Genomic DNA, 27,472 nt, shown 5'->3' on the forward strand with positions numbered 1-27,472 from the left:
GAGCTTGCAAGACTCTCGCTGGAACTGGTTATGGTCGACTCGAGGTGTCCATGGCCATGAAGATGGAGAGCAACAAAGAAATTGCTTACGGGATGAAACTATTCCGGTTTGGGTCTAGGCGGAATACTTCCTCTCAGCTGCTTATTCGTATAGACTGCGAGGACTGCTCTTTCATACTACCTACCTAGTTACCGCATCTTCTGCTCTTCATAGCCTCTGGAATCCAAGTCGCCATTCAATCCCCAAACCCTTGACGTCTCATGCTCATTCCGGATGCTCAGACTTCTCTAAACGGGCTGCTAACAATCAAAAGTGTTTTGACGTACTTCGTCCCTTGCGGTCCTTTCCTCTCACCGAGCCCATCAATTCTTCTGTTACTGGTGATCACTGCTCCTTCGACCTTGCCAGTGTGAGCCGTTCCCTTCGTCTGAAGAACCCACAAATCTGTCTGCCTCTCGGACTCTTATGCCATCTGCGCCTTCAGTATCGTTCTTCCAGAACGTGCGCAGAAGGACAAGCCAGTCCAATCCTAAGCGAGGGACTACAAGAGAGAGTATACACGCCGAGGCTGTGTAGCCCAGCGCTGGTTGAGGGTGACACCAGTCCGCACACAAGCAAAGCCAGAGTCCTGGGAGATGCCATGCGTACATGCAATTCCACGACCGCCGCCCTCTGCCTGCGGTCTGGCAAGAGTTCAAGACTTCACTGGATCCTTGATAGTGTCGTCACTGCTGCAATCTGCTCGAATGATTGATTTTTGCCTTCACTGAAATTGATGGGGTCTCTCTGGCAGACTCTTGCCAGCCGCGAGTTAATCGCTGCCCAGATTGCCCTCTTCCACCCTGTTGCACACGGACGATCCTCATACCATAGCCAAAGCAACCTTCTTGTAATCAGAATCAGCGGCTACAACACTGTAACAGCTGGATCCGAGAGCATGGAGTTACCATTGTCGAGTCTCCAAAAGTACTAGAAGCGCACTTCACAGCGTCTAGCGAAGGTGGAATACTTCGCTAGCCTGTTTACGATCCAACAGTCTCTCAACAAAGTCGCCACGCATCACGTCCAGCAGGAAGCACTCCCCTATGAATTCCCATGTCTGGCTGTCAGCTCCGTCATCCACACCCCGGGGCCGCAGGACGAATGGTGCTTTGCCACCAAAGAGTGCAACCACGACGTCGTCAACCTTGGTACCCGGCGGGCAAAGCCCTACCCTTTTCTTCGTCGTAAAAAGCGACCGCCTGCTGGCCTTCAACATCAATTCAGACAATTTATCCGCATTGCCGGTATCGACCAGGGGGAGAAGGATTTCGCGGACATGCTTACAGAAGTATTCCATCTTGAAATCTCCTTTTTCATCACCGTGCTTCACATAGTGCGCGGCGAACATTGGGTACAAATCTGTGGGTTCCAGCCACCGCGTTCGATGAGTGCCTTTGCTATGATCACAGTCGCCGTGCTCTTGCATACCACCGCACGTCATCACCAGCAGGATGTGGTTCAGGACTTCCTGACATGTGCAGAGGTCCGATCCCTCGACAGGCTCGCAGTCTCTCGCCTCTTTTCCATTTCTCCCCCGGGCAGACCTCCAGAGCCAATGCAATCCTCCACCAGCTCCCGTATACCAGGTGTTGGTGTTGTTCATGAGGTAGAGGTCATTGTCCTGGTCAAACCGGATGTGGAAAAAAAGCTCATTCGCGTGCGAAACCGTGTCCAGGCGGTAACCGCGAAGGGGCAACAACCGAGGATCGGGGTTGTTATTCATCAGTTCCATGTCGACGCGCGTATTTGCACATGCCCTGAACTCCGGGATTGTGGACAGCTTGGTGCCTACACCAGCGAATGCCGGGTTGTCCGATAGCGACCATGATGGCAAAGCATCGGCCTCAGTGCTTGAGATCGATGGCTGACGCATGAACGTCGAATACCCCAGTACAGCCAATGATTGATCCTGATGAATGCACCATCTTGTGAAATCCATGAACACCTGGGCAGTGGATTTGCCATAATCTGGTCTGATGAGGTCGGGGAGGTTGCAGATATCGTGTGTCTCTTTACCCATGGTTAGCAGTCCAAAGAGCTTGTCCCGCTGGTCGCTCGCCTCAAAATTATGACAAACGGCCTCGAAAAGCTCAAGTATTGGCAGGCGCTGAGTCGACGCATCTTGAGATTCGGCCCGCTTTTCGAAATTCCTCCATGGGGCCTTCAAACCACCGATTCGCGTCTTGAAAAGTGAAAATGCGACCGTGAGATACATGTCGGCGAACAGAATCTCCGACCATGGTACAGACATCCTAGGTCCACACAATGCCACTACATCTTTTCCGGCACACCAGACTTCTTGCAGGACCCAAACCCTTCTGAACCAGGGCTTGTCAAAGAATTCGGAAATCTTTTGAAGGACATGACTCCGGTCGAGGGTTTTTCCATTTGCAGAAAAGGCTCCATCAAACAACATCTTCTTGATGAGAGGGATGTCTCCCGCAATACGAGATGATCGGTCAATATTGGCATTTTCTGGCACGTTGTTGCTGGCCTGCGCCAATGCTCGGATATAGCTGGCTGAAATCATTTCCTCTTGCGTGAACCCTAGCCAGATGACAACTCTACTTGCCTTCTCGAATATTTCCGACATGATACTGACTTGGTATGCTCGCTCTTGACGATGGCCCTGATTGATACAAAGTGCATCAACCCAGAGCCAGAGATCAACGTCTTCCCGTCGGACACCGCGCAATGCGATCTCAAGACTCGCAGTGCATGAAAAGCGCTGTTGGTTATAGTCAGGTGTTTGTCCGTCGTGCAGCCTGTTTCGAAGTTGATAAAGGTAAACTTCTCTCACTTCGTCTAAAGATCCCCAGCAATATGAAAGCGCCGTCCATGGAACTTGAGCCCAAGGGTGCGCGAACCTTCCCACTAACGCAGTAACAGGCGCGCTTGCTGGACCTTTGAGTAGCAAGATCAGTCGAATGTCCTTCTTTTGTCGGTCGAGTTCTTGGTACATTGAGTAGTCATTGCTCACAGATCTGGAGGTGGCTGGTTCTTTTGGGGACGGCGCTTGATAGCTCTCCAGAGCTGCCAGCCTCTCAACAACTGAACCTTCAATGCCGTGAGTTGCGCCACGTGAGAGGAAGTTTTGGGCAGAAGCTGGCAGTTTGAAATTTGGATCGGATTTGGCGTTGTCGATCAGGGTTTTGAACTCTGATGGAGAAGGTCCAGACACGAAGGTTCTCCTCAGGTCTCGGGCATCCACCAGCCCACACCGCAAGTCATGCTCTTCTGGCAGGGTGTCGGCCTTAAGAACGCAAGCCTGACACAGGTCAAAGTTGTAACATTGAGCACAAATGTAGAAACGATCGTTCGCCTTGAAGCGGCGGCTGCAATGATCGCATTCGATTTCTGGCAGAGATTCGTCTTTGGACTCGTCGGTCTGTGAAGCCATGTTGCGGAGGCTATCATGGCGAGAGGAAAGTTGAGATCGAGTTCCTCCTTTACCAGTAGTTTGACTGCGGTCTCTCAGATGGCTTCCTTCTTCCCCTTTGTCAGAGGATTTGGGGGCCAACTCTGGGAAGTTGGTGGCCTTGAGCACAGCCACTTGCACAGCCTCATCGTCAGTGTTATCGATCACAGCACAGTTGAGCTGGAGCCTAGCGATGAGACGAGTTGAAGGAATCTGTGCAACATTTTACTTCCAATAGTGAGCAGCGTGGCAGTCTTGACCGCAAGGCTGAAGACTCCAACCACGATTGTCACTGGGATCTCCAGGTGGCTAGTCGGAGCCTCGCTCTGGCCGGATCTAGTTAAGGTGCGATGCCGGTGCACAGCTCAACATGATCACACCACAACCGGCTGTTGACACCGAGAACGCGAGAAAGATTGAATGATGGATCTAGGTTGGAAGTAAAACGCTCTTGTGAACATGTGACAATCATCGGGAACTTCCAGTCAGCATTACGCACAACTTCACGCCATCTACGAACCACCTTCTACTACTCGATGAGTATAATTCAGGCTGGAGGCATGGGCTGAGTCCCCGCAGTCCAGATGGTTGAATCAGATCTCAAATCAATACCATACGTGGAACAAACACTATCAAATGGCTGCTAAAATTGCTATCATCGGTGCTGGCCAGGTCGGTGCTGCAGCTGCATACGCATTATTACACGGTTCACTCTATGGGGAGTTGCTCCTGGTGGACGTGAAACTGGACCTTAGAGAAGGCCAAGTCCGTGATCTCTCAGACGCATCATTTTGTGAGAACAGCAGCACCCGTATCAGATCAGGCACATACAAAGAAGCAGGTCAGTGTGACATTGTGGTCATCACAGCAGGGTCGAGGCGAACGATAGGTGAGCAAATAACAAGACTTGAGACAGGGAAGGCTGAACAAGGCCGCAGGAGAGACCAAAATCCAATCAATCGAGCGGAACAGTGCCGTTCTTCGCAGCATCATCAACGCAATGAAACCGTTTCGCAAAGATACCGTCTTATTGATTGTTTCCAACCCGGTTGATGCGCTCACCACCCTCGCACAAGAGGTTTCCGGCCTTCCAAGGAGTCAAGTCATGGGCTCTGGTACTTCTCTCGATTCGGTTCGCCTTCGCAGACTGCTAGCTAGCAAACTTGACGTACGTGTTTGAAGGCTCCCTTGAATGAGATTACAGACATCTCTGACACGACCTCGTAGATTTCAAGCAATCATATCAACGCATACGTCCTGGGCGAGCACGGAGACTCCCAATTCGTGGCCTGGTCATGTGCATCGATTGCCGGAGTGCCCATAGACAAAGCAATCGCTCCCGAAACTCTCAATCGCGTACATCTTGCCGAAGAATGCAAACATGAAGCGCAACACATTGTCAAAGCCAAAGGCTCGATTGCTTTTGGCATTGGCTCGATTGTCGCCGGTATTTGCTCGTCAATCTTGTTCAACAAACGTGATGTTCGGCCCGTCAGCCACTTTCAACCCGACCTGGGATGCTGCTTGAGTCTGCCAGTGGTGCTCGGGAGAAAGGGAATTGTGCATACAGTCCATTTGCCGCTGACGACGGGTGAGAAGGCAAAGTTGCAGGAATCCGGCGACGCGGTCAAAGAGATTGTGCAGGATTTTACGGAGGAGGATAAAGTCAGTGGGATGGCTGCACTATGATGCCACTGGGCCGTTGAAGAATATAATAAGGCGTTATGGGATCATGATCTCGGAAGTGTTTTGTATTCATTATTTGGATCATCGCTCAAATGGCATGATTCACTCATGTGGCCCAATATGCCTTTGTTTTGAATCATAGGAACTATAAAATAATCATCCAACCACCATCCTAAACTTACCATGAATCCACCGTCGTCGTAAAGATCATCCAGTCCCGTTGATTTCTGCTTTTTCACTCGCAATCACATGCTTCTTGACTTCAAGGAAACTGTCCGGGCTGACAGAGACCGAATTGATACCACAATCCACCAGGAATGCCGCAAATTCGGGATGATTGCTCGGAGCCTGTCCGCAAAGTCCAATCTTGCGGCCAGCCTTGCGAGCTTCAGTGATAACTGTTGAGATCATCCATTTGACCGCCTTGTCCTGCTCATCGAAGAGATCGGCAAGCTCGCCGGAATCGCGGTCGACGCCGAGGGTTAGCTGGGTCAAGTCGTTGGAGCCAATGGAGAAGCCGTCAAAGTGCTTTGTGAATTCGGCCGCTAGAATGACGTTGGAAGGGATCTCGCACATGACATAGACCTGTAGTCCATTCTCACCGCGGGTCAGTCCATTCTCGGACATGACCCGGAGCACTTTTGCGGCCTCGCCGACCGTACGACAGAATGGGACCATTACAATGGCATTTGTAAAGCCCATCTCCTCGCGTAGGCGCTTGATGGCTCTGCATTCAAGTGCGAAGCCTTCCTTGTAGCGTGGCGAGTAATAGCGTGAGGCGCCACGGAACCCTAACATTGGGTTTTCTTCTTTGGGCTCAAACTCTTCGCCGCCCACAAGGTTGGCGTACTCGTTGGTCTTGAAGTCACTCAAACGAATGATTGCAGGCTTGGGATAAACAGCAGCACACAGGCAGGCAAGGCCCCGTGCGAGCTTGTCGACGAAATACTCGGGCTTGTCTGCGTAGCCTTTGGTCAGTCTGGCAATTTCTTGCTTGGCCTTTTCGTCCTTGAGGTGGTCAAAGCGGACAAGCGCCATCGGATGCACCTGAATATGGTTGCTGACGACGAACTCCATGCGTGCAAGGCCGATACCGTCGGCGGGGAGTCGCCACCAGCGGTAAGCTGATGCTGGGTTGGCTAGATTGAGCATGATCTTGGTGCGAGTGGGCGGGAGACCAGTCACATCCAGTTCCTTGGTTGTGATATCGGCAATCCCGTCGTAGACGAAGCCTTCGTCGCCTTCTGCGCAGCTTACAGTCACATCCCTCCCGGTGTGTAGGAGGTAGGTGGCATTGCCTGTACCGACGACGGCCGGAACGCCAAGTTCTCGACTAACGATGGCAGCATGCGATGTTCGGCCGCCGTGGTCGGTAATGATGGCTGCAGCACGCTTCATAATCGGCACCCAATCCGGATCGGTCGTCTCTGTCACCAGGATCGAGCCGTCGATGAACTTGTCGATGTCTTTGGCTGTTTCGAGCAGACAAAGACGTCCTGTGACAGCCGCCTCGCCGACTGACAGCCCTGTCGTAAGCACCCGGCCTTTCTTGCCGAGCTTGTATGTCTTGAAGACGCCCGCTTCACGACGCGCCTGGACGGTTTCCGGACGTGCCTGGACGATAAATAAGTCGCCTGAAACGCCGTCCTTGGCCCATTCAATGTCCATGGGGCAGCCGTAATGCTGCTCGATTGTGCATGCCCAGGTTGCCAACTGGAGAATTTCCGAGTCGTTGAGGACGAACGAGGCGCGCTCATGCTTTGAGGTGGGTACATTGCGAGTCGGCATGTGTTCGTCTCCATATATCATCTTGACCTCCTTCTCACCGCGTTTCTTTTCGATGATAGGAACGTACTCGGGATTGACAAGCAGGGGCTTGTAAACCTGATACTCGTCCGGGTTGACAGTGCCTTGGACAATGTTCTCGCCCAGTCCCCACGCTGCATTGATGAGCACAACCCTGTCGAAGCCGCTTTCAGTATCGAGGGAGAACATGACGCCGGAGCCGCTAAGGTCCGATCGAACCATCTGCTGTACGCCAATCGATAGCGCCACCTTCATGTGATCGAAGTGTTTGGTTTGGCGATAGCTGATGGCTCTGTCGGTGAAGAGTGAGGCATAGCAGCGTCGACAGGCGTTCAAGAGGGCGTCTTCGCCGGAAATGTTGAGGAAGGTCTCTTGCTGGCCAGCAAAGCTCGCATCGGGTAAATCTTCGGCAGTTGCGCTGGAGCGAACGGCAACACCTAGGTTTTTCGTGCCAGCTTTGGCTGAAAGCTCTTGGTAGGCGGTCTTGATGGCAGCTGCTGCATCATCTGGCCAGTCTCCGCGCAGAAAGAGATTTCGCACTTCCTTGCCGGTATCAGCGAGGCTGGTCTTGGCCGACTGCCATTCGCCGATGAGTTTGGTCATTTTCTCCCGGATATTGTTGGCATCGACGTAGTGCCAGTAGGTGTTGGAAGTCGTTGCGAATCCTGGTGGCACCGAGATACCTTTCGCTGTGAGAGCACCGATCATTTCTCCCAAGGAGGAGTTCTTCCCACCGACCAACGCAACATCCTGGCGCACCAAATGTTCAAAATTGCGGACAAAAACTGGAGATTTGTTGATGTTGTTCATCTCTGGGAATACTTGCGTAAATGTGATACTTTCAGAGGAGCTGAAATGGGGTTCAAGATATTCTGGAAATGTCGAAGAGGAGAAAAAGTAATATTGTAGAAAAGTAGTGGGTCGTATCTTGATATTGTGGCTAGGGATAGAAACGAAAGCGCAGATTCGGATCAAAAACACTCTCATCATATTTATGCGCAGCGGCACATTCAGGCGGCGAGAGCCTCGGGATACTCGCGGAAGCTATGATGCCATGGGACCGCCATGGGACCGACACGAGAAGTGAACATCAGGCTTGTATCAGGTGAGGAACACGACGCCTGTCACCAGGGAGGAAGAACCAGTTTCACTTACATAATTTTTCCGCTGCATAGCATAATATGAATCAAGGTCCGGTGATCTTGCTGTTCTCTAGGTGAAGAGAAGATTGATGGCCATTTCGAGATGTAGCTCAATGAGATTGTTGGTATTCCGTAATGGTGAAGTTGAAGTGAAGTTGAAATAGTTGATCGCCGACAAGGAGGACCGAGGTACGAACCAAAGCACGTGATAACGTGGGAGCACGTGATTGCGCTCACGTACTGTACTCTGGAAGCTGCCCTCAAGTTTCAACCCTCACCGCAGCCAACTTTACATGACAATGGGCTTCGACCTGTCCAAGTTCCACCCACGGTACAATTACTGTACCTTGTTTTATCATGAAGATCAGGCTTTGACTTCTCTTCTCCTAGTCGATTCTTTAACCGTTGCTTTCCTATGCTGACCTTGCTAACCCGAAAAGCAATCTGCCCTTGTTCGTACTTGCTTACGCCGACCGACCCGCACATTAATCTTTCCCCTACACTCGTCTGAAGCGCCGCAAAGCGCATCTCTGCTTCGAGCCTCGACGGAAGTGCGCTCATCTGCTGCCACAGTTGGTACCGAGATGAATGGAAGAGAAAATGCCCGATACTCGTCGCAACCGAACAGGCCAAAAGCCGGCTAAAGGAATTGGGTCTGCCATGTTTGCGCTATAGCAGGACTCTTATGCTTGGGCGTTGACACCTCGAATGCCTCAGCACAATGTTGTGGTATCCTCCTCGTATGTGTGTCCCTCACAAATCTATCTGAGAAGCGACAGAAGAGATGGACTGCAATGCCCACTTTCACATCTATCCACGCCGCCTTCTCCGTCCGATCGAGTGCCTGATACTCCGTTCTTCCTTCGTCTATCGATGTCTCTCGCTTGCATACGATCGCACCTCTGAGAAGGAGGAAACACACGCTGGGGGAGACCTCTGAAGATGTGGAGCAACAAATGCGCCAAGTATAATGGCCTCTACTGACTATATAGCCTGACTCAAGTCTGGGGCTGGCATGTCTCACTGGTTTCCGAGTTCTGGACTGTCGCCGAAACACCAGGAAAGGTACGCCTCAGGGTAACGAGCGCCTTTGACTCCCCCAACGTCCTCGATTATCTTTCTTATTTTTTTATCATCCTCCTGGGACAGCTCGACTTTCACAGCATCTGCATTCTCCTTCAGGTACTCGACATGCTTTGTGCCTGGAATTGGTATGAAATCTGCGAGTGTCAGCAAAGGTAATCATCTGATACAGAATGCTCCTCACCATCGCCTTGAGCTAGCACCCATGCCAAAGTCAGCTGCCCCGGCCTGCAGCCTTTCTCCTTTGCCATCGACGCCAACCCTTCCACAATTTTTAGGTTGCTCGCAAAGTTTTCGTCCGAGAATCGAGGATGCATCCTGCGGTGGTCTTTCACATCGAAGTCTTCTCTACTCTTCATCGCTCCAGTGGTGAAGCCTCGTCCAAGCGGTGAATACGGTATGATCTTGACGCCAAGGTCTCTGGCCGTTCTGAGAAAGTTGGTTTCAGGTGACTCGATATCAAGCGCCAAGGGCGAAAACTCGATTTCGACTCCTTCGATGGGGTGGACCTTGTGGGCTCGCTGCAACGTCCGGGCTGAGCACTCGGAAAGACCCAGTTGATTGATCTTCCCTTCTTCCTTCAGCTCGACCATGGCCTGTACAGTCTCCTCGATCGGTGTCTCTGGATCCACACGATGTTGAAGATACATGTCAATATGGTCAGTCTGCAGGCGTTCAAGACTTGCTGCGCATGCTGCTTTGACGTGGTCTGGTGTACTGTCGAGCACCAGCTTTCCGTCCGAGCGTTTCGTCCCAAACTTGGTTGCAAGAAAGATCTCGTCGCGGCGGCCGGTCTCTTTGAACCACCTGCCAAGGATATCCTCGTTGTGGCCGGCACCATACGTGTCGCTGGTGACCCAGAAGTTGATGCCGAGATCGGCCGCAGCGGTGAGGACTTTCAGCGACTCTTGCACGTCAGGAACACCAGCTGATGAATGAATGGACAGGCTCATGCATCCTAGCCCTATTGCAGAAACGAACCTGTCACCGATCTTTCGCTGGGGAAATTTGCTTGCCATCATAGAAGACAACTTATGGATGTCCGAATATCCTCGACCATTCCCAGCGATATTTATCTACCTCAACTGTGACGACGAATATCGTTTACAGGGGCGCATTCGACTCCGGATGATCGACTATCGGGACCGAGGACATCGTTGACAGCCGACACTCTAGCAGGAGTCGAATTGGGTGGGTCTAAAGATGTCATTAATGCCGTCCCAGCATCCAGTAGCCCAGTCGAATCCCCAATCTGGTTTCTGCGGCGTTCAATTGGTTTGGTGCTTGTCCCAATGTGCTGCATTGTCGGTCTGCTTGTTCGCAGTCGACGAGATTGTTCATTATCTCCTAACTCCGAATGCATATGCATATGCAAGGTCAATCATCAATTCACCTCAGATACTTGCGGATTTATAGGAAGACCGAGAGTGAATGCATTGCCTGTTGTGGATATGCCAGAAGAACCCTTCTGCTTCAGATTTCCAAAAGTGTATTGGTATTATTATGACAGCGCCAAACTTTCGATACCGGAGTCGGACAATATATCTTCAATTCTCATCTCAAATCTATTTCAACAGCTTTTGATCCTCCGGACCGTCGACTTCTTCCTGTTCCGGTCTCTCATCTCCCAGAAGTGGTGTTTTCAGAAATTGTCACCTCCCCTTGCTCTCCTTTGTGGCTCTCGACGTGCATCAACTCAGCAGCCTTGGGATCATCCAACGCGTGAGGCACAAGCTGATCACCAAACAGCTCATCCATCTGTTCAAGAGATTTGCCCTTGGTTTCAGGGTAGAAAATGAAAACTACCACTGCTGAGAATATGTTGCTGCAGATGAAGAAGATGTAGTATTTATAGCCGATGTTGCTGAAGCCGATCGGAGATACCTGGGAGAACATGACCATTACGGCGTAATTGACGACCGAGGAGATGGAAAACCCAATTGATCGAATTTGCATGGGAAAGATCTCGACCGGATAGATCCAAGAAATCGGGCTGGCAAGGTTAGTCAAGTGACTGTGCTTATGGGCGTGGTTCACTCACCCATATGTAGCAGAATATACGATGGAGTACAAGAACAGCATTGCAATGCCAGCGGCTCCTGCTGCTGAATTGCCAGTCTTCTGGGAATGGCTGGTCAAGCCAGTGAGGACGCTCAATATGATCGCAAGTCCGACATTACCACCCCAGAGCATCTTGACGCGCGGGAGACGATCGAGGAAGATCATGGCAACAAAGCACGAAATGGGGCCAGCGAAGCCATAAATTCCGGTGAGAAGGAGGGACTTGTGCGTCGAAAAGCCGAGATTCTTGATGAATGTGTTCACTGCATTCAGTCAGCTTCGCCCGAGTATCGCACCCATTGCACTCACGATAGAAATTCACAACAGTAATACCCGACAGGGAGACCCCGATCCAGACGCCACAGGCAAGCAAAACACGTCGCCTCCATGTTGGCTTCGTGAAGACATCCTTGTAAGATCGGACAGTCTGTTCCTTCTCGGCCAGAATCTGGTCCCGCATCTCCTGGAATTCTCGCTGAATGAAGACGGAATTCTGTCCAGTGAAGTGAAGCTTTTTGACCAAGTCGAAAGCGTGGTCTTCCTGGCCCTGCTCGATCAACCAACGTGGTGATTCTGGGAGGAATGGTGCCGCGCAGAACACCAGCAAAGCGAAGAGGACTTGGACAGCAAGAGGAAAACGCCATTGGAATGACGTCTTGGAGAACGATGCTCCATATCCGACCCAGTTTGCAATGACGTACCCAAGGGCGGTCATGATAGATTCGACACTCATGAGAAAGGCTCGTTCATGGGGTGGTGCGATTTCGGCCTGGCTATGTCAGCATTGTTTGCAGGGGATTCCAGGAAGGCTTCATATACCTGGTAGACAGGCACCACCATGGTCAAAATACCGATAGCAAAGCCAATGATCAGCCGACCAACGATAAGCATTGCGGTTGAAACAGCGCCGGCCTGGAGAGCTGCACCAACAATGCCAAAGGCTGCACCAACTATCATTGACTTCTTGCGTCCCCATTTGTCGTTGATGGGTGCTGCAATACCTGCTCCAATCGCCGCTCCAGCTTGCAACATTGCCACGATTGTCCCGATGATGGATGAAGTGGGATTGTTGAAGTAATCGAGAAATTGGGTTTGCGCAATGGTGTCCGTGATGATACCTGCTACTGGTCAGGCCTGCCGTTGCAATTGTCCTGGTCACCTACCGCTGTCATATCCGAACATCAGACCTGACACCCCTGCTACCCCGGCGCATAGCACCATGTACCAGAAACTGGACGAAGCAACATCGAGACCCATGACTGCAGCAGGTGTAACTCTTCGGAAGAACAGTCGAAGCGAGAAGGATCAATATGTGATAGGTCAAGTGGTGCCAGGATTCTGGAACGTGGCCTTGCTGTACTTTATACACCACACATCAGGGACGAAATCATCCGTTTTGGGATGTTCTCCGGCGGAAAGATCGTGTCTCCTGATGCGGAGAGTCAGATTCTCATATTGCGGAGGCTCCAGAGCACTGTTGACAAGCGTGGGAAAAGACTGGAAGGATTAGAACGAAAGGACGCCCAGGCAAACGGCACGGGAACCGTAATATCGGGTTGGACCACCGTCAACTAGGCTACTATCAGATTAGGGAGACTGAAAAAGCTATCAAGCCGGGACAGGAGTGGGGGCAGCCTCCATATTGCGGGTGGAAAACATTGGAGAGCCCGGCAAAACCGGCACAACTTGTCACCATCTGCTCTCCGGTGGACATTTCGCCCTATCCTTCCGCTGTCTATGGACGATAACTCTCATTGTGACTGTTAGCACGACACGCATCACAGCCAAAATGACCACCGCTTGAATTATGATGGCCCCGACAATACTACTAGTGGTTGATATGTTTTGAACAGTAAGATTATCTACTCAAATCTCCCGCTTTCTGAATCCAGACTCTTATATCACTCGGGCCACGGTTCGCCCATGCAAAATATGGAATAAATTTCAGCTCGACTGAGGTTCCATCTTCTTTTTCGTGTCTGCTTCGTCGCGAGATGCCCGAGGATTCTGTGGAACCTTCAGAGCCCAACCTCGAGTCTTCAAACCGACGATCGATTTGCCGTCAATATTCATCTGCAAATCCTGAATCTTTGCCGAAGGATCAATTCGCGCGAGCCGGAGGTCTTTAAGCGCCGGGTCTTGGTCGACGGACTCAAGGGCGTAGATGAAAGGGCCACGTCGCAACGCAATGCAATTCCTGTTCTGATGCACAAGCCGATGTGATTCGATTCTTTGCGGCACCATGGGGACGGTAAATTCCACGACGTCTTGGGTGTTGTAACTGCGGATGGGAAGTGACGCATATCCGTCCTGGACTTCAGCGCTGGTTACTTGTCCGTTCACTTTGATCTGCAAACTTTGAGTCAGTCTGGTTTCGGTCTTCTTCATAATAGGCATACCTCATATTGCTTGGCCCAGCCAGGGATACGGAGTCGCAGAATCGTCTTCTCCTCAGAGCTTTCTGTAGCAGAGAAAGTTGTCTTGCCGCTCCAGGGCCACTCCGTTTGCACTTTCCACAATGTTTTGCCCGCACGTACTGTCCCTCCAACGTACGTATGCGCAGTGAGGCGAACAGCTTTGTCAGATTCGTCCAAGCCGTATAGATAGCCACCCAGGGAGTTGAGGGTTCGACAGATATTGGAGGGACAGCAGAACACTTTGAACCAGTCACTGCGGCTGTGCGAGCAGTTGACCGTCGCCAACGGGTTGTCGTAGTTGAAAGTCTTGCCGTCGAGACTGAGCCCGGCAAGCATGGCATTGTACATGGACAATTCGAGGATATCTGCCACCGCTGCCTCGGTCTTGACTTTCAATTTCCGTTGAGCCAAGTACATTACGCCAATTGCGGCACATGTTTCGGCGTACGAAGTCTCGTTCGGAAGGTCGTACTCAGGGCCAAACCCTTCGTAGATATGGACGCTGCCGATACCGCCAGTGACATACATCTTGCGGTCAACCATGTTCTTCCAGAGTCGGTCCACAACTTCGAGGTAGCTATCCTCACCAGTTGCGAGAGCGACATCCAAAACAGAAGAGAGCCAGTACATTGCTTGTACTGAGTGTCCGACAATCTCATGCTGTTCTCGTATCGGAAGATGCGCTTGCATGTGCCAGTAACAACGAGGTCGGGGCCAGTAGTATGGGAAGAAGGTCTCAGGATCATCGCCCCTCTTTACAGCAGCAATATCCCAAGCATGGCCTTTACGGGGTGCATCGGTTCGACCTCGCTCCTCGATGAAAAACTTGGCCAGATCAACCAAGCTTCGATCACCGGTAATGTCGTAAAGACGCATCAAAGCCAGCTCGATTTCTTGGTGGCCAGGATAGTTAAGCAATTTGTCCTCGCCGAAGACCTTCTTTAGCAGCTCGACATATCGTTCCATAGCTGCGAGAAACTGGTCATCTTTTGGCCGTCCTGATGCGAGATGATGCGTGATGGCTGCCTCCAAGATATGGCCACCTCCGTAGAGCTCCAGATTGTGTGCCAGGCTTGACCACCGCTTTCCTGGTTGAACTAGGGTATGGTAGATTCCAATATAGCCGTCATCTTGTTGTGCTTTGATGATCATGTCTATGCCTTCATTGACTCTGGCCCTCGTCTCAGGGTCCTCTTCATGGTATAAAGCGTACGATGCGGCTTCCACGTATTTGCCAACGTCGCTGTCCCACAGAATATCAGGAGTCACGCCGGCGTCGCCTGGCTTCCACTTAAGGTGCATAGCATCCCATTGTCCGTATGACTTGAGCTTCTGGTAAATAATTTCCAGGCTTTGTTTTCGAGAAACTTTGATGATGTCGTCCCAGAAGTCCGACTTGATCTGGACATCGGTGAAAGGTATTGAGAGCGCCATGTTGCTGTGACGTGCTCGGTGAGAGCGTACGACGAGGATTGTCTCTTAAGAAGTCGTAAAATTGACAATGGAATAGTCGAGCCATCTACAATCGAAGATAGAGTTGTGGCAAGATCCCGGTGTTTAGATCCACCCACCGATGAACAATCGTTCTCCACATACAACTGCGTACTGGCCTCCGGATTATGATGGCAGAAGTCCACTCGCCAGCCGAGTCAATTTTTCCTTAGAACTGGGCGGGAAAGACTGTGCATTGGCTGACAGGAGAACAATTACGGTTACCAGACTAAGGCTTGTACTCTGTAGAATTCGATCTCTTGGGACCCACACAAATAAGCAGGTTTGATTGCGTCCCTCCGAATTTCGGGAGATGCGACGATCATATACGACTCCCGACTCATTCTTTGTCCTCCGGCCGACCACTCAGGATATCGATTATCCCTCTGACCGGCCGCCAAGCTTGATTTCTTGGGAGCCGCGCTCCCCAGTCAGTCTGTGTAGCTTCCAAGCCATAATCACTGCCCATCGGACTGAAGACTACTTCGGAACCCTGGATACCGATGATCGTGGCGTTCAGAGGATTGGAGTTGATTTCGTCTGCACTCTTACCTGCGAAGGTATCTTCGAGAAACTGTATGCACTTGATCGCCAACTTGAAGGCGCGGATTCGATCTATCGGCGAAGGCCTTCCTCCCTGCTGATAGTGACCGGGGACAGCAGCGCGCGCGTCGAACCTGCCCCGTCCTTCCGCGGTGATCACGTCGGCCACCACCTGCGTCGTGTAGATCTGACTTGCACGCTCATTTCTGAGGATGATCTTTCCCGCCCTCGATGCGCCTTGGTCATTCTGGAAGCTTTTGCGAATGAAGTCGATGTCTCGTGTTAACGTATGGAGATCGATGCCATCATCTGGGGTATAGGCCGCCAAAGCGCCGATAGCAAGACCTGTCATGGTAGCTAGATAGCCAGAGTAACCTCCTTGTGTTTCGACAACGAAAACCCTTCTTCTAGAGGCCGATGCTGATTGCCGGATAGCGTCACAGAAGCCTACCAGTGTATTCAAGCAGGTATCACTTCCTAGCGAATACTCCGTTCCTGGTACGTTGTTCGAGATAGTCGCCGGAAGGACGATCAGTGGAATTCGAAGAGAAGGGTACTTGTCTCGATTGTTCCTGATTTGACTGGCAGAAGCAAACGCTTCGAAGCCACCGATAATGAAGAGGGCTTCCAATCGATGGACCTCAAAGCAATGGGCCGTCTTCGCCATGTCTTCGCTCGGTAGCCCTCTGTTGGTACCTAGCTCGGAGCCACCTTCGTTTGCCCAATCCTCAACATCAATCCACTTGATTTCTCTGACAGAGCCGATGGGCTTCGTGTCATGATGTCGAAGGAGCCCCGGGAAGCCATTGTGTATAGCAATAGGCGTATGCCCCCGCGAAAGACAGTATGCAACTGCCGCTCGTGTTGCTGGATTCATACCCGCGGCTGGCGCACCAACGTGGATGATAGCGATCCGCACCCGATGTTCCTGCGGTATTCGTAGACGAGTGCTTTCTGGAGATGTGGTAAGCTTATAGCTATCGAAATACTCCTTGAATTCAGCGTCGCGTAGTTTCATAGCCGCGTTCCAGTCTCTCGCTTGGATGGCTTTGGCTGCAGATTTTGTGAGGCGGACGCATTCCTGTAGATCTGATCGTAGTATCTTGTTCTCACGAACTGTGATAACAGGCGTTGGTGTTTGAGGGGTCGCTTCCAAGACTGCCTTGACGGCTTCGACACCTTGCAGAGTCGAAAGCCATCTGTCATAGAATGAGGGAAGACCTCCTCTTTGTATATGACCCAGGACAGTTCTTCGTGTGTCGAGATGGAGTTGTTCGGTCAGTACTTTCACCACTTGGTCTGCAGTGATCTTTTCAAGCTGGGTGTCCTGAGCACCTTCCGAAATAATGATGATGGTCCGGCGTTTCCCAAATTGTCTATGACTTGTTACAATTTCACACATCTCCTCTGGCCAATCCTGGCCAGGTGGTTTTTCCGGGATGAAGACGTAATCGGCACCGGTCGCGATGGAGGCCATTAAGGCTAGCCAGCCGCAATTCCTGCCCATGACCTCGATCACGAACGCTCGCATGTGCGACGTGGCGGTGTCATCGACAGCATCCACCATCTCGCAAATTCTTTCAAGAGACGAATAGCAGCCGATTGTGGCATCCGTACCTGACATGTCATTGTCAATAGATCCCAAAAGACCGCAGATATTGAGATGTCTGTACGGCTCGACCTGTTCCGGACTGAGCTGTTGTGTCTGGACCAACTCTTCGAGTAAGCTGGGCCATTCGGATCGAAATCGGTCGGCTCCCGTCAAGCTACCATCACCTCCACAAATAACAAGAGCATTGATGCCTTTCAAAACCAGGTTTTTTGCAGCCTTCAGCCTCCCAGATCTTTCGTAGAATGCCATGCAGCGTTTCGTACCTATCAAGGTACCACCTCGTGACAGATAGTCTCGAACGTCATCCCAGTACATGCGTTTGATGGAGTTCCCACCCAGCACTAGACCTTCGTAGCCTTCAAGGACAGCGTATGCGTCACAATTCATGTGAATTGACATGCGAACGACTGCCCTGACTACGCCATTCATGCCCTGTGAGTCTCCTCCACTGGTCATCACCGCAATCCGTCTCTTCCCGACCGACGATATACTCTCACCAGATGTCATCGCAAAGGAGATTTGGTTCAATGTGTTCGCTTGTGGCTTATTGTATCCCTCAGAGGTAGTATCAGGGTCAAGCTCGGGAGCAAGATTGCAGGGAAAGTGGTGGATGGGTTCTGCTTGCCGACTTGAAGTAAGGATAACAGGACATATGAGGCGGATTCAACCAGTGATCCAGCCAAGGAGCCTCAAGCTTGGGTTTCCTTACCAGATTCGTGACTCCTGACCATGAGATGACGGATGCTGTTTTCACAACTACTTGCACAAAACCAGCATGTGAAGTGGTGTGAAGTCTTATTTGTGGCGACATCACCTGAACGTTCCACCGCATCGGCATCATGGAAGCTACGTGCGGATTGTCTCTAGGTCACGCCACTTGTTCCTCACCATTGAGCCACACCCTGTGCAGTTATTTCGCGTCCGGAATATCTCACGATCGAAACATCATATCGCTGGCGCACATCGATCGTCATCTGGGGGCCTGTATCAAGTTCGGCCATTCATATGACAACACCGGCAGATGGTTCCTTCAGCAAGAGAGCTGGGCATCCTCCTTGCTCTTTGAACATTGATAGATCCCTGCGTCTCTTGTCATATCTAATATTCCTGCATCCACGAGAGCTCGATGGCCGCGACAGTCGAGCAGTTTCGTATCGGAAGCTAAGGAAGGTAGCCAGCTTCGTGGAGGTATTTTGGCATGAGGGCTGGAGAGAAGTGATCATGCTGGACCAAGGCGACTCCTGGTTGTGCGCAAGACCACGATGGTTGCAAGCCGGCACAAAGTCATGGCTTTGACAGGGCTATCAAGTGGTCCCTATGAAGACTTGAAAACCGAGTCGACGCCATCTGCGAGATCTTGGATGAGTGAGGAAGAGACGAACCCGAGGAGAAGTGAAGAAGGCGCAGTCGGTATACCTTCTCGATGCGACACGCGCGTCCTTCGGCCACAAAACATCACTTGCGACAGATGATGATGGATTTCTTCGATCCCGGTTGTGACTTGTCTTTCCGCATGCTTCAACGGCTGAAAGCCTTTCACCCAAGTCAACGGAAATCAACTTGTTGAGGACGTGAGGTCTCTTGTGCTGTCGCCAGTCAACCCAGTTTTCCTTCCACGGCCACTTCCAAGGTCGTCCGCTACGGGGAGAATGAGGTACGGCCGATTGAAGGTCGACTCCGTCGGCTCTGGCAGGGAATGGCAGAGGAGGTGAACTCAACGCAGCGGCTGAGATCGCATCAACCTGCGAGGTCGACTATAGCTTGGGAAAGACAAGAGACCATTGTAGCATTTAGCATGACTTGGTTTCTTCGCTGCGACACAGCCTTGAAATTGAGGTAAAGTTGCCCGATTCTGCTTCTTTGGGGCTTCTTACCTGGAGGAAGCAAGAGCTTTTCTATCAGAGTTGGTGGTTAAGTAGGCAATTGAGTCTATGGCAGGGAAGGAACTTCACTGCTCCAATTCCCCTTCCTCCATTCCCTTTGTTTCACTGTTGCCCAACTCTCTCCCTTCGCAGTCGCCTTCAGCATCGTTCTATCTCAACCTCATCTCGCTTGCACCTCAAATCGATCACCCTGCCCAATCCTCGGCGTCTTTGCCTTCATCCATCCACCGCAATTATCCAAGAAAAGTCTTGCTCAGCCACTCGTCGAAATCATGGGTCGTTGGGGACATAGTAAGCACTCATCCTCAATGCTGAGATTATCCTCCACTAACTCGTTCGACAGGAATCTTTGAGGGAGACAGTGATCTGGATCTCAAGGGAGATCTCACCTATGCCATCGGGGAGAAACTCAAGGCCAGATCTATCACCATCGAGGAAGACCACCTGGAAGACCTTCTAGACAACATGACCAACCCGAACAATCGACCGACCCCATCTCCCATGAGCAGCCAACAGCTTCGTGATCATCTCAACACCATCAGCGATGAGTTGTTTGAAGACTACCGTCAGAAGAAAGACCCGCTCTACGGCGAATATTCTGCTGTCATACTTGGGGCAGTAATGATGGGAGCAGGTGTGAAGATTTCCTCGGAGAACATGGTCTACCTTCGTCAGGCGGCAGACAAGAGTGAAGGTTATCCTGGATACCGGCTGCCATTTGGAGATCTCGGCTTTCGTGACCCGGGCAAGGCACAGTTTCTCGCCGCCCTCAGTCATTATCGAAATGGTGAGCCACGAGACATGCATGGACCTAGGTATGCCACCGCGTTCCTTACTGTGGTGGAGAAGAGCTAATGCGGTTACGCCAGCTGCTTTTACTGCGGCCGTATCAATCAAGACCTCCACCCACGATCTCTCATGAAATGTGGCCGTTGCAAGGGGGCTTGGTACTGCAACCAAGAATGCCAGCGGGCGAACTGGAAGAACCACAAACTCATCTGCCGCAAAGACGGGGAACCACCACTTACCGCGGGCGGTTTTGCACTGCTGAACGTCTGAACACCATCGGCTAACAAGGCTTGAATCTAACAGGCGCATACGAGAACAGGTGGAGGAGTGCATTCCGAGGCCTCGTGTGTATGGGTTGAAATCAAAACTGCAATGGAGAAAAGTTTAGTGGATGTGGTGAGTGAAAGCTGTACAAGACGGTGCTGAGATAACACTTTCGTTATGTGCCCAAGAGGTCCAGGTGTGTCTAAGGACGAATAATTTACTGGACTACGGAATATCTGTGCCTTCCAAGGTGTGCTGCAGTATTATACTCTCAATGACACTCGTCTTCGTGTCTCAGCCAAATCAATCAATAGATGTTGCCTGCTGGCAAATGCAGGCCACGCCAAACTACAATGAATTCCTGCCACTAGCATATCCATGAATGCATTATTTGTTGCATGCAAAAACGTCCGGTGGAAAGAGCCCCCAGCATTAATATCGATACACCACACTTCCTGACAACCAGCAGTCGAGGCACCGGGATTGATTGGTAGCCATTGGTTCGTGAATCTAGAGGAACATCTGCCCAGCTACCACGAGAACAGCAGCAGCGACTTGTGGACCGGCGGTCACTACAGCTCCTCCAGTGAAGGTGGCGATTGGTGGAGCAGTGCTAGCAGATGTGGTTGACTCAACCGACGCAGCCGAGACTGAAGACATCGTAATGATCGGCTCAGATGCCGAAGAAGAAGCTGGAGTAGTTGCGGATGCTGTAGCGGGTCCGGTAACGGTCACTCCGGCCTGATATGTCGTGCTTGAGCCACAGGTCTCCCCTTGAGGGCAGCAACCTAGGCTACTATCGGTGTCGATGAAACAATACTCTCCCGCATCACAGTAGTCGCCCTGATTATCGCAGCAGGCTGATCCTGGTGGCATACATTTAATGCCACATTGGACGTCACCTGGTGCGCAGCAAGCAGTGTAGTCATTGCCAAACGACCAGCAGAATTGCCCCGGATCGCAGTACTCCCAGTAGGTGGCACCAGGGGTACAGCAGTCGCTCCCTGCGACAAGACAGCCACCTCCGCAAGTCACTTGATCGGATGTACAGCCCTGACGAGGCATGAGGTTGCGCGATAGCTGGTGATGGTATTTGAGGAGGGACATGCCAGGAGAGCCGTGAAGCTTCGACCCAGAGACCACAGACACAGTTGCCACCAAGAGGATGGACTTGTAGATGGTGGAGGTATGCATAGTAGGCAGTAGGAGAAAGGTATTCTTTCTTCTTTATGTTGGGCAAAGCAATCGACCTCGGGTTTTGAAAATTAATGAAAATAGCTGGAGGAAGTCCTACCTATGCTTGATTGCCCCCTTATATAGGTCAGAGGCTACCAGAGCGCGCATTGGCCTGGACGAGGAAGGGAAGGGGAGTGTCGAAGTGACTGTGGGTAGCTCTCGCAAAGGCTCAAATCCGTGCTTTCAAAGTCTAAATGGTGTCCAGTTAGGCGGAAATGTATAATAAGTGCTGTGCTCGCCGCATTCCAGTCAAGGGATTTGTTATCAGTTTCGTGTTTATGTCCGTTTCTCGTGTTTTTGAACGACATTATGCCGTGTTTCTCTTTCGGCCCCCGGAGCTTATGTAAGTTCATCGATGTGGCACCCACATGGATGATCTCGCAACGGAAGCTGAATACAGGTAAGTGGAAGCACGTTGTAGCATCCACTTGACCAGCTTAGTGATATGTGAGATTTATGATCCGAAGAACCAGTTCCTTCTACAGCGACTATCATCACATTGCGAGGAATGCAGTTTGACCTTCCTCGGATATTTACTAGTGCTTGCATGTAGGCATCGCAGGGCTCAGGCAATACGGGGATAAAGGGCCAAGCACCCTCAACACGAGATAGACCTTGGCAGCTGAAACGGCGATGTTGAAGTCTTGCAGCACACGGGAACCTCCAGCATTTCCTTGCAGGTCAATGGAATATCATTTCCAAGGACTAGGCTTGGTTTCCCATCCCTGAGCAGTATCATAATCAGCGGGTAGTGTTCGGGAACGTGCAACGAGCGTGCATACGTGAACCTTCTGTGAATGCGGTTCCAATCACGGTGAGTGTAGTCTATGTAGCTCGAAGAGATTTCGACTCTACGTCATGAATCGTTCATTTCCTGCCCCTTAACCCCAGGATTTGTCGCATCTTTCCTCAATGTTCGATCTTACACGAAGCCTCTTTTACTCTATGCAACTGCCAAACCAGCGGCTGCATTGGCCGTCGATGTACTGTACGAGGCCAAGACAACGTAATGTCTCGCTTGAATGCCGCGGCCAGCTGAGATGTGCCGAGACCTTGGCGAACGTCAACCATCTTGGCCTACCGCCACTGCTCGTATCTTCGCTACACCTTCGCGTCGACAAAGGCGAGTTGCCAGCTCGCCTATCTACACCAAGCGAGTTGAAATCTTAGGCAGACCCCGAGCACAGAACCATACAATCGGCCCAGGCAGCGTGACAGCAAAAAGTCGGACCTCAATGTATGATGTTGATGATTTCTGTATTGCCCATAATGCTTTCGTTTATAGCAGAGCCTCGCTCTTTGCGTTAAAGTCTTAAGATTAGTAACGAGGGCCGTACGCTTATAGCAATATATACTTACGCGCAAGGAATAAACCTTAAAAGTATACAGTTCTAAATCATTTACGGTAACTTAATGTTCGTTACATAATGAAGATCTGAGTCTGTGATAGCATCGCCGTCCATCTAGTGGAAAGGCTTCGTCCCCAGACAGTGCTCAAGACGTCTAAGCCTTTCAGAGTGTTTGTAAATCCGTTGCCCATATGAAACTTCCGAAGTCGGTGACAGAAATATGACTGGTGCTCCGGAAGGGTACTGGCGGCGGCAACGATATAAGACGCCCAGATGAGGACGTGTTCGGCTGAGCAGCAGCCACTTGGGTATGCTTCAGCCGTCCGCCTGAAACGTTCGACAAGCTGTATGGATGTCTTCTGGTCAATGTCGCCGGCGGCTTGGTGTAGATATATCTGGAAGGCCTGGAAAATCTGATCCTGGATGTTCGAAATTGCCAGAGAGTATTCCGGATGACGGAGAGAACAATGTCTTAAGCAGTCGAGCGCTTGGGAGCCGTGGTTTTGAATGGCTTCTACCCCGAGTTTCTCACTGATCAGCGGTGCCGCATAGACACGAAACCTACTGGTAGTCAGCATAGCGTCGGACTGGAGCCAGGCTAAGCATGGCCACCTACTTTCTTATCTGACGGCGAAGAAAATCCGGCAGCTCTCCCACTCCGAGGCCATCTTCACCACCGACGGCATCTACAGCGCGTGCCAGCATGTTGTATAGTATGGGGAAATCCACACTTGAATTGATCATGACAGACACAAGCAGTACAAGTATACTTAGGATGTTGTAGTTGAGTGATAGCCCTCCACATTTGGTTAAATCACTGTTTCGACCCAGCTCCTTGATGGCTTTAGAATATACCACTTGCGCTGTCAAACTCATATTGCCGTACCTTGCAGCTATATGAAAGGCCGAAGCTGATAAGACGGCTTGCATGACTGGCTCTGCCTGAAATGTGATTGGTAAGACAAGATGTCGCCAGCCATTGAACTGATCATCGATTGCAATCATTTCTTGTGCAATGTTATTGGAGACTGCCCTGTGGTAAGCCATTGCATAGGTGTCTTCGTCAGAATCTTACAATACTTCAGTAAAGTAGCTTGTCCATCAGATGCAAATGACAACAGTTGTGCATCTTTCAGCGCGATGGGCGTCAAGGCTTCAGACCAGTGCTTGGGTGGGCCTGGCTTTTTTGAGTCCGCAGAAATATCATCGCACGGTTCATTAAGAGGCTTGAAGATGGCACCGTCGTTTGACGATCCCCAATCTACCGAGGGAGGGTTATCGCAGGAAGTATTCTTCTCGAGACAGTCGTATGAGACCGAGAATGCTGGCAGTTCTGGAGACGAGGTCTCTGCAGCCTGAGATTCTGCGCTGCTGTATGCGCGATCAATAACGATGTTTGACACCGCAGAGTGGTCGTGGCCGACAAACTTACTCAGCCCGCAATCTTTGTACCGCCTTGCCAATCTTGTGGGATCTTGTGGCAGTCTCTTGGCTGAATCTGTATCTGATGCCAAAACCACTGCATTGGAGCCCTCTGGCAGCGCACTTTCGACAGCCGGGCTTTGTTCCGTCGCAACTGATGCGTCGCTGCGAACATTCATAACATCCTCGTCGCAATGTTAACCTGGATCAGGGCAAACTCGGGAGAAGGGGGCCACACCAACCCTTGGTCTTAGGGCGATAAGCGCGTTTAGATCCTGGCGCAGAACGCGATACTACCATTCTGCGCGAAAATGAAATCCAAGAGACGGCCGACGTAGGTGGGTACAGCTGCCATCTGCGCGTCTCAACAATGTCGGCCTGGCTTCTGGAGAAGGAAGTGAGAATAGTGGTAGGACAGAAAATTTCAGGTTTCCCGTCGGAGTCATGAGGGGTCGTCCTCGGTCGTCCATGTCCACCTCGCCACCACCAGTAAATCTCGGGCTTCTTAGCGCCAGACGGGGCAAGAGTGCCTAAGTAGATAGGCATAACTAGCCAGTTATGGGTGTGGACCTTTGGCGCCATGCCTGGCCTTCTAGCTAGATTCTTCCATTTCTTCCCAATCAGCTACTTACGCACAAAAACGCTACATGACAGATCACTACGCTCCGCTCGGTATAATGGTTTCTATCGGGACGAGCACGGGCGAGGGGTGCAAAGCATAGCTGGGCACCTGATTTCCTAAACAGGAATTCAGAATGAGACCACCTCGTCCTTCCTTGCACGTCCCGCTCGCGCACATGGAGCTGGCACTACATGCTAGACCCCGTAGGCCGAAGCACATTTCACCAGCATAGGGGGTGAACTGCAGCCTTACAGGACCCGAGCCGAGATGTTGATGCCTTTACGGGTGTGAATGCTTCGATGACGTCGCATGCCTTGTCGTGCACGCAAAATCCATATCATTGAGCAGGAGCTCCTGCCAGCAAAGGCGAGCACCACCGAACAAACGGCCACATCGGACCCACGCTGTAACACATTGCCTAACAAAGACCTAAGCACCAACCAAGAGGTCTCTTTTTCGTTGCCCTTCCTGGCTTAGCTCGCTACCCCAGCAATCTACCCCAACCTCGAGTCTATTCGAGGATCCATTACTCAGGGCGAAGGCGTCCTTGCCCCGCGGCAAAAGCGCCCGAGAGGTCGTACGGGAGCTCGGATTCCATGCCCAACCTATAAATGAGAGGGTTCGACGACGGTCCCGAGTGTAAATTTGACCTCACCACTACTTCCTCCTCCAGCGGAAGAGCCAATATCAAAGCCTCACAATGGCAGCAAATAAGGACGGCGAAAGTGAAGCCAAAGTGGGAGAACGAGCGTTGATGTATACTCAGGTGCCCTGACAAATATGGACACAAACACCGTGCTGTTGCAGTTGGGACTAGAACCGCAGATGCTCAAAGATATCGGGGCCTTCACGATACTATGCGTCGGGTATAACATCTGCAACAGTTGGGTTGGACTTGCGGCCACATTGGTCATAGGAATCGAATCCGGCGGCAATGTGACTGTTGCCTATGGCCTGCTTGTGATCCTTGTCGCTATCGGCTGTTCTGCATTGGCTATGGCCGAGCTGGCCAGCGTTTAATCAACCGCAGGAGGCCCGAATCACTGGACCTCTGTACTCGCTCCCAAGAAGGCACATCGTGTCCTGGTAGGAGACCATATAGGCCGGCGACAGATCTCTACTGACATGCCACAGAGTTATTGTTGCGCGGCATTTAACATTTTTGGCTGGCTCTCCATCTGTTCTGGTGTGACCATCCAAGCTGGCCCGTTCATCGAAGCGATCCGACTCCTCTTCAATCCAGACTCCAAAGTCTCTCCTTGGCAATACTTCTTGCTCTACCAGGCCACCGATGTCCTCATCCTTCTTTACAATATCTACCTCCTCAGACGGACCAATTGGATTCATGATGTGGGCTGTAAGGAACCATCCGTCGACCCAGTGCCATCCGCCAGTCTTGACTAACAAACTCACCAGTTGTATTCTCTCTCTGCTCTTTTGTCATCATTTTCGTGACATGCCTGTCTCGATCCGGAACTTTCAACTCTGCTGAATTTGTCTGGACCAGTTTTATTAACGATAGCGGCTGGGGATCTGATGCCGTGGTCTTCTTATCTGGTATGGCCAATCCGAACTTCCTCTGGGCTGGCATCGATGGTGCCATCCATCTTGCGGAGGAATGCTCCAATGCCTCGACTGCAGTGCCAGGGGCCCTTTTCAGCACCATTATCGTTGGCTTCGTAACCGCTTTCCCCTTTGGAATTGCTATGCTATACTGCATTAAAGATTTTGACCTGGTGACGGCGGACCTTACTGGGTGAGTTCTGCTCGAACATCACTGGCTTTTGTTATGCCTAGGTGCAACCGTGACTGACCTATCCTCAGAGTGCCCATCTACGAAATCTGGTATCAGGCCACCCATTCGGCAGCGGCAGCCACGGCTTTCGTTATATTCATCTTAATGATCGCCTTATTCGCTCTGAACGGCTGTGTAGAAGTGTCGGCACGTCTGACTTGGTCATTCGCTCGCGACAACGCGCTTGTCGGATCAAAGTACATCGGAAAAGTCGACGAAAAGCAGAAAGTCCCAACCTGGGCTCTGTTGGCCAATGCCTTCGTCATCTTGATCATTGGCTGCTTTTACCTTGGCTCCTCGACCGCTTTCAACGCCTTCATCGGGTCCGGGCTACTGCTCCAACAATGCTGTTTTGCAATGCTTGCAGCCTTGCTCTTGTGGCACCGCAGATCTGACTTTGTGCTTCCACTAAACAGGAAAGTCCGGCTAGGTTGGTTTGGATGGGTAGCAAATATGGTTACTCTGCTATTCGCACCACTGATTACTATCATATACTGCTTTCCGCTGACATTACCTGTTGCACCTTCCAACGCGAGTATGTTAACCCATCCTCAGTTGGCGGTCTACAACCTGCTGACATGATTGTTAGACTATGCCTCCGCTGTCGTGGGAGTCATGATTCTGTTTGTCATTCTGAATTGGTTTCTACACGCGCGCAAACATTTCAAAGGTCCAAGGATTCAATGGAGCTCCTAATTTATCTTTCAATCTCAGCAGTCAGTGGATGTATAGTTGAGAGCCAGCGACGCAATGGCGAGACGTCGAATAGCCCTGCACAACAGAGAAAACTTGGGACAGTTTGTTTCCGTTA

General features: G+C 51.2%; 10 protein-coding genes across 11 annotated transcripts; 3 read left to right on the top strand and 7 right to left on the bottom strand.

Moving 5' to 3' along the window:
- Positions 1–135: 135 nt before the first annotated feature.
- On the bottom strand, positions 136–3,773 carry PV05_12042. Of its 2 annotated transcripts, XM_013455585.1 has the most exons (2): positions 1,327–3,773; positions 136–1,241 (listed from the first exon to the last, which is right to left on the bottom strand). In XM_013455585.1, the coding sequence occupies exons 1-2, from the start codon at positions 3,440–3,442 to the stop codon at positions 1,210–1,212; spliced, it is 2,148 nt and encodes a 715-aa protein (XP_013311039.1). In that variant the 5' UTR covers positions 3,443–3,773; the 3' UTR covers positions 136–1,209. The 2 variants fall into 2 exon arrangements, with proteins under 2 accessions (XP_013311039.1, XP_013311040.1); XM_013455586.1 differs by having other exon boundaries at positions 136–3,773.
- Positions 3,774–3,891: 118 nt separating this feature from the next.
- Positions 3,892–5,316, top strand: PV05_12043 (L-lactate dehydrogenase). The gene is made up of 3 exons (XM_013455587.1): positions 3,892–4,349; positions 4,399–4,628; positions 4,688–5,316. Exons 1-3 carry the CDS (start codon positions 4,097–4,099, stop codon positions 5,147–5,149), a joined length of 945 nt encoding a protein of 314 aa, XP_013311041.1. The 5' UTR covers positions 3,892–4,096; the 3' UTR covers positions 5,150–5,316.
- Positions 5,194–7,960, bottom strand: PV05_12044 (phosphoenolpyruvate synthase). The gene has a single exon (XM_013455588.1). The coding sequence runs from the start codon at positions 7,940–7,942 to the stop codon at positions 5,354–5,356; it is 2,589 nt and encodes an 862-aa protein (XP_013311042.1). The 5' UTR covers positions 7,943–7,960; the 3' UTR covers positions 5,194–5,353.
- Positions 7,961–9,114: 1,154 nt separating this feature from the next.
- PV05_12045 (uncharacterized protein) lies at positions 9,115–10,196 on the bottom strand (the record flags this gene model as incomplete). The annotated part of the gene is made up of 2 exons (XM_013455589.1): positions 9,115–9,314; positions 9,362–10,196. The coding sequence occupies 2 exons, from the start codon at positions 10,194–10,196 to the stop codon at positions 9,115–9,117; spliced, it is 1,035 nt and encodes a 344-aa protein (XP_013311043.1).
- A 534-nt stretch (positions 10,197–10,730) lies between these two features.
- PV05_12046 (uncharacterized protein) lies at positions 10,731–12,725 on the bottom strand. The gene is made up of 5 exons (XM_013455590.1): positions 12,402–12,725; positions 12,058–12,356; positions 11,548–12,007; positions 11,219–11,501; positions 10,731–11,170 (listed from the first exon to the last, which is right to left on the bottom strand). The coding sequence occupies exons 1-5, from the start codon at positions 12,493–12,495 to the stop codon at positions 10,798–10,800; spliced, it is 1,509 nt and encodes a 502-aa protein (XP_013311044.1). The 5' UTR covers positions 12,496–12,725; the 3' UTR covers positions 10,731–10,797.
- Positions 12,726–13,182: 457 nt separating this feature from the next.
- PV05_12047 (uncharacterized protein) lies at positions 13,183–15,089 on the bottom strand (the record flags this gene model as incomplete). Its single annotated transcript, XM_013455591.1, has 2 exons — positions 13,183–13,587; positions 13,638–15,089. The coding sequence occupies 2 exons, from the start codon at positions 15,087–15,089 to the stop codon at positions 13,183–13,185; spliced, it is 1,857 nt and encodes a 618-aa protein (XP_013311045.1).
- A 397-nt stretch (positions 15,090–15,486) lies between these two features.
- Positions 15,487–17,808, bottom strand: PV05_12048 (6-phosphofructokinase; the record flags this gene model as incomplete). The annotated part of the gene is made up of 1 exon (XM_013455592.1): positions 15,487–17,808. The coding sequence occupies one exon, from the start codon at positions 17,806–17,808 to the stop codon at positions 15,487–15,489; it is 2,322 nt and encodes a 773-aa protein (XP_013311046.1).
- A 1,437-nt stretch (positions 17,809–19,245) lies between these two features.
- On the top strand, positions 19,246–20,585 carry PV05_12049 (uncharacterized protein). The gene is made up of 3 exons (XM_013455593.1): positions 19,246–19,475; positions 19,528–19,999; positions 20,054–20,585. The coding sequence occupies exons 1-3, from the start codon at positions 19,457–19,459 to the stop codon at positions 20,241–20,243; spliced, it is 681 nt and encodes a 226-aa protein (XP_013311047.1). The 5' UTR covers positions 19,246–19,456; the 3' UTR covers positions 20,244–20,585.
- Positions 20,586–22,893: 2,308 nt separating this feature from the next.
- Positions 22,894–24,634, bottom strand: PV05_12050 (uncharacterized protein; the record flags this gene model as incomplete). Its single annotated transcript, XM_013455594.1, has 4 exons — positions 24,487–24,634; positions 23,898–24,429; positions 23,439–23,850; positions 22,894–23,383 (listed from the first exon to the last, which is right to left on the bottom strand). The coding sequence occupies exons 2-4, from the start codon at positions 24,421–24,423 to the stop codon at positions 22,894–22,896; spliced, it is 1,428 nt and encodes a 475-aa protein (XP_013311048.1). The 5' UTR covers positions 24,424–24,429; positions 24,487–24,634.
- Positions 24,635–25,991: 1,357 nt separating this feature from the next.
- Positions 25,992–27,357, top strand: PV05_12051 (uncharacterized protein; the record flags this gene model as incomplete). The annotated part of the gene is made up of 4 exons (XM_013455595.1): positions 25,992–26,223; positions 26,283–26,622; positions 26,691–27,196; positions 27,251–27,357. 4 exons carry the CDS (start codon positions 25,992–25,994, stop codon positions 27,355–27,357), a joined length of 1,185 nt encoding a protein of 394 aa, XP_013311049.1.
- Positions 27,358–27,472: the final 115 nt, after the last annotated feature.

This window comes from Exophiala xenobiotica (genome assembly GCF_000835505.1).
Source record: "Exophiala xenobiotica strain CBS 118157 unplaced genomic scaffold supercont1.7, whole genome shotgun sequence".
Lineage (NCBI taxonomy): Eukaryota > Fungi > Ascomycota > Eurotiomycetes > Chaetothyriales > Herpotrichiellaceae > Exophiala > Exophiala xenobiotica.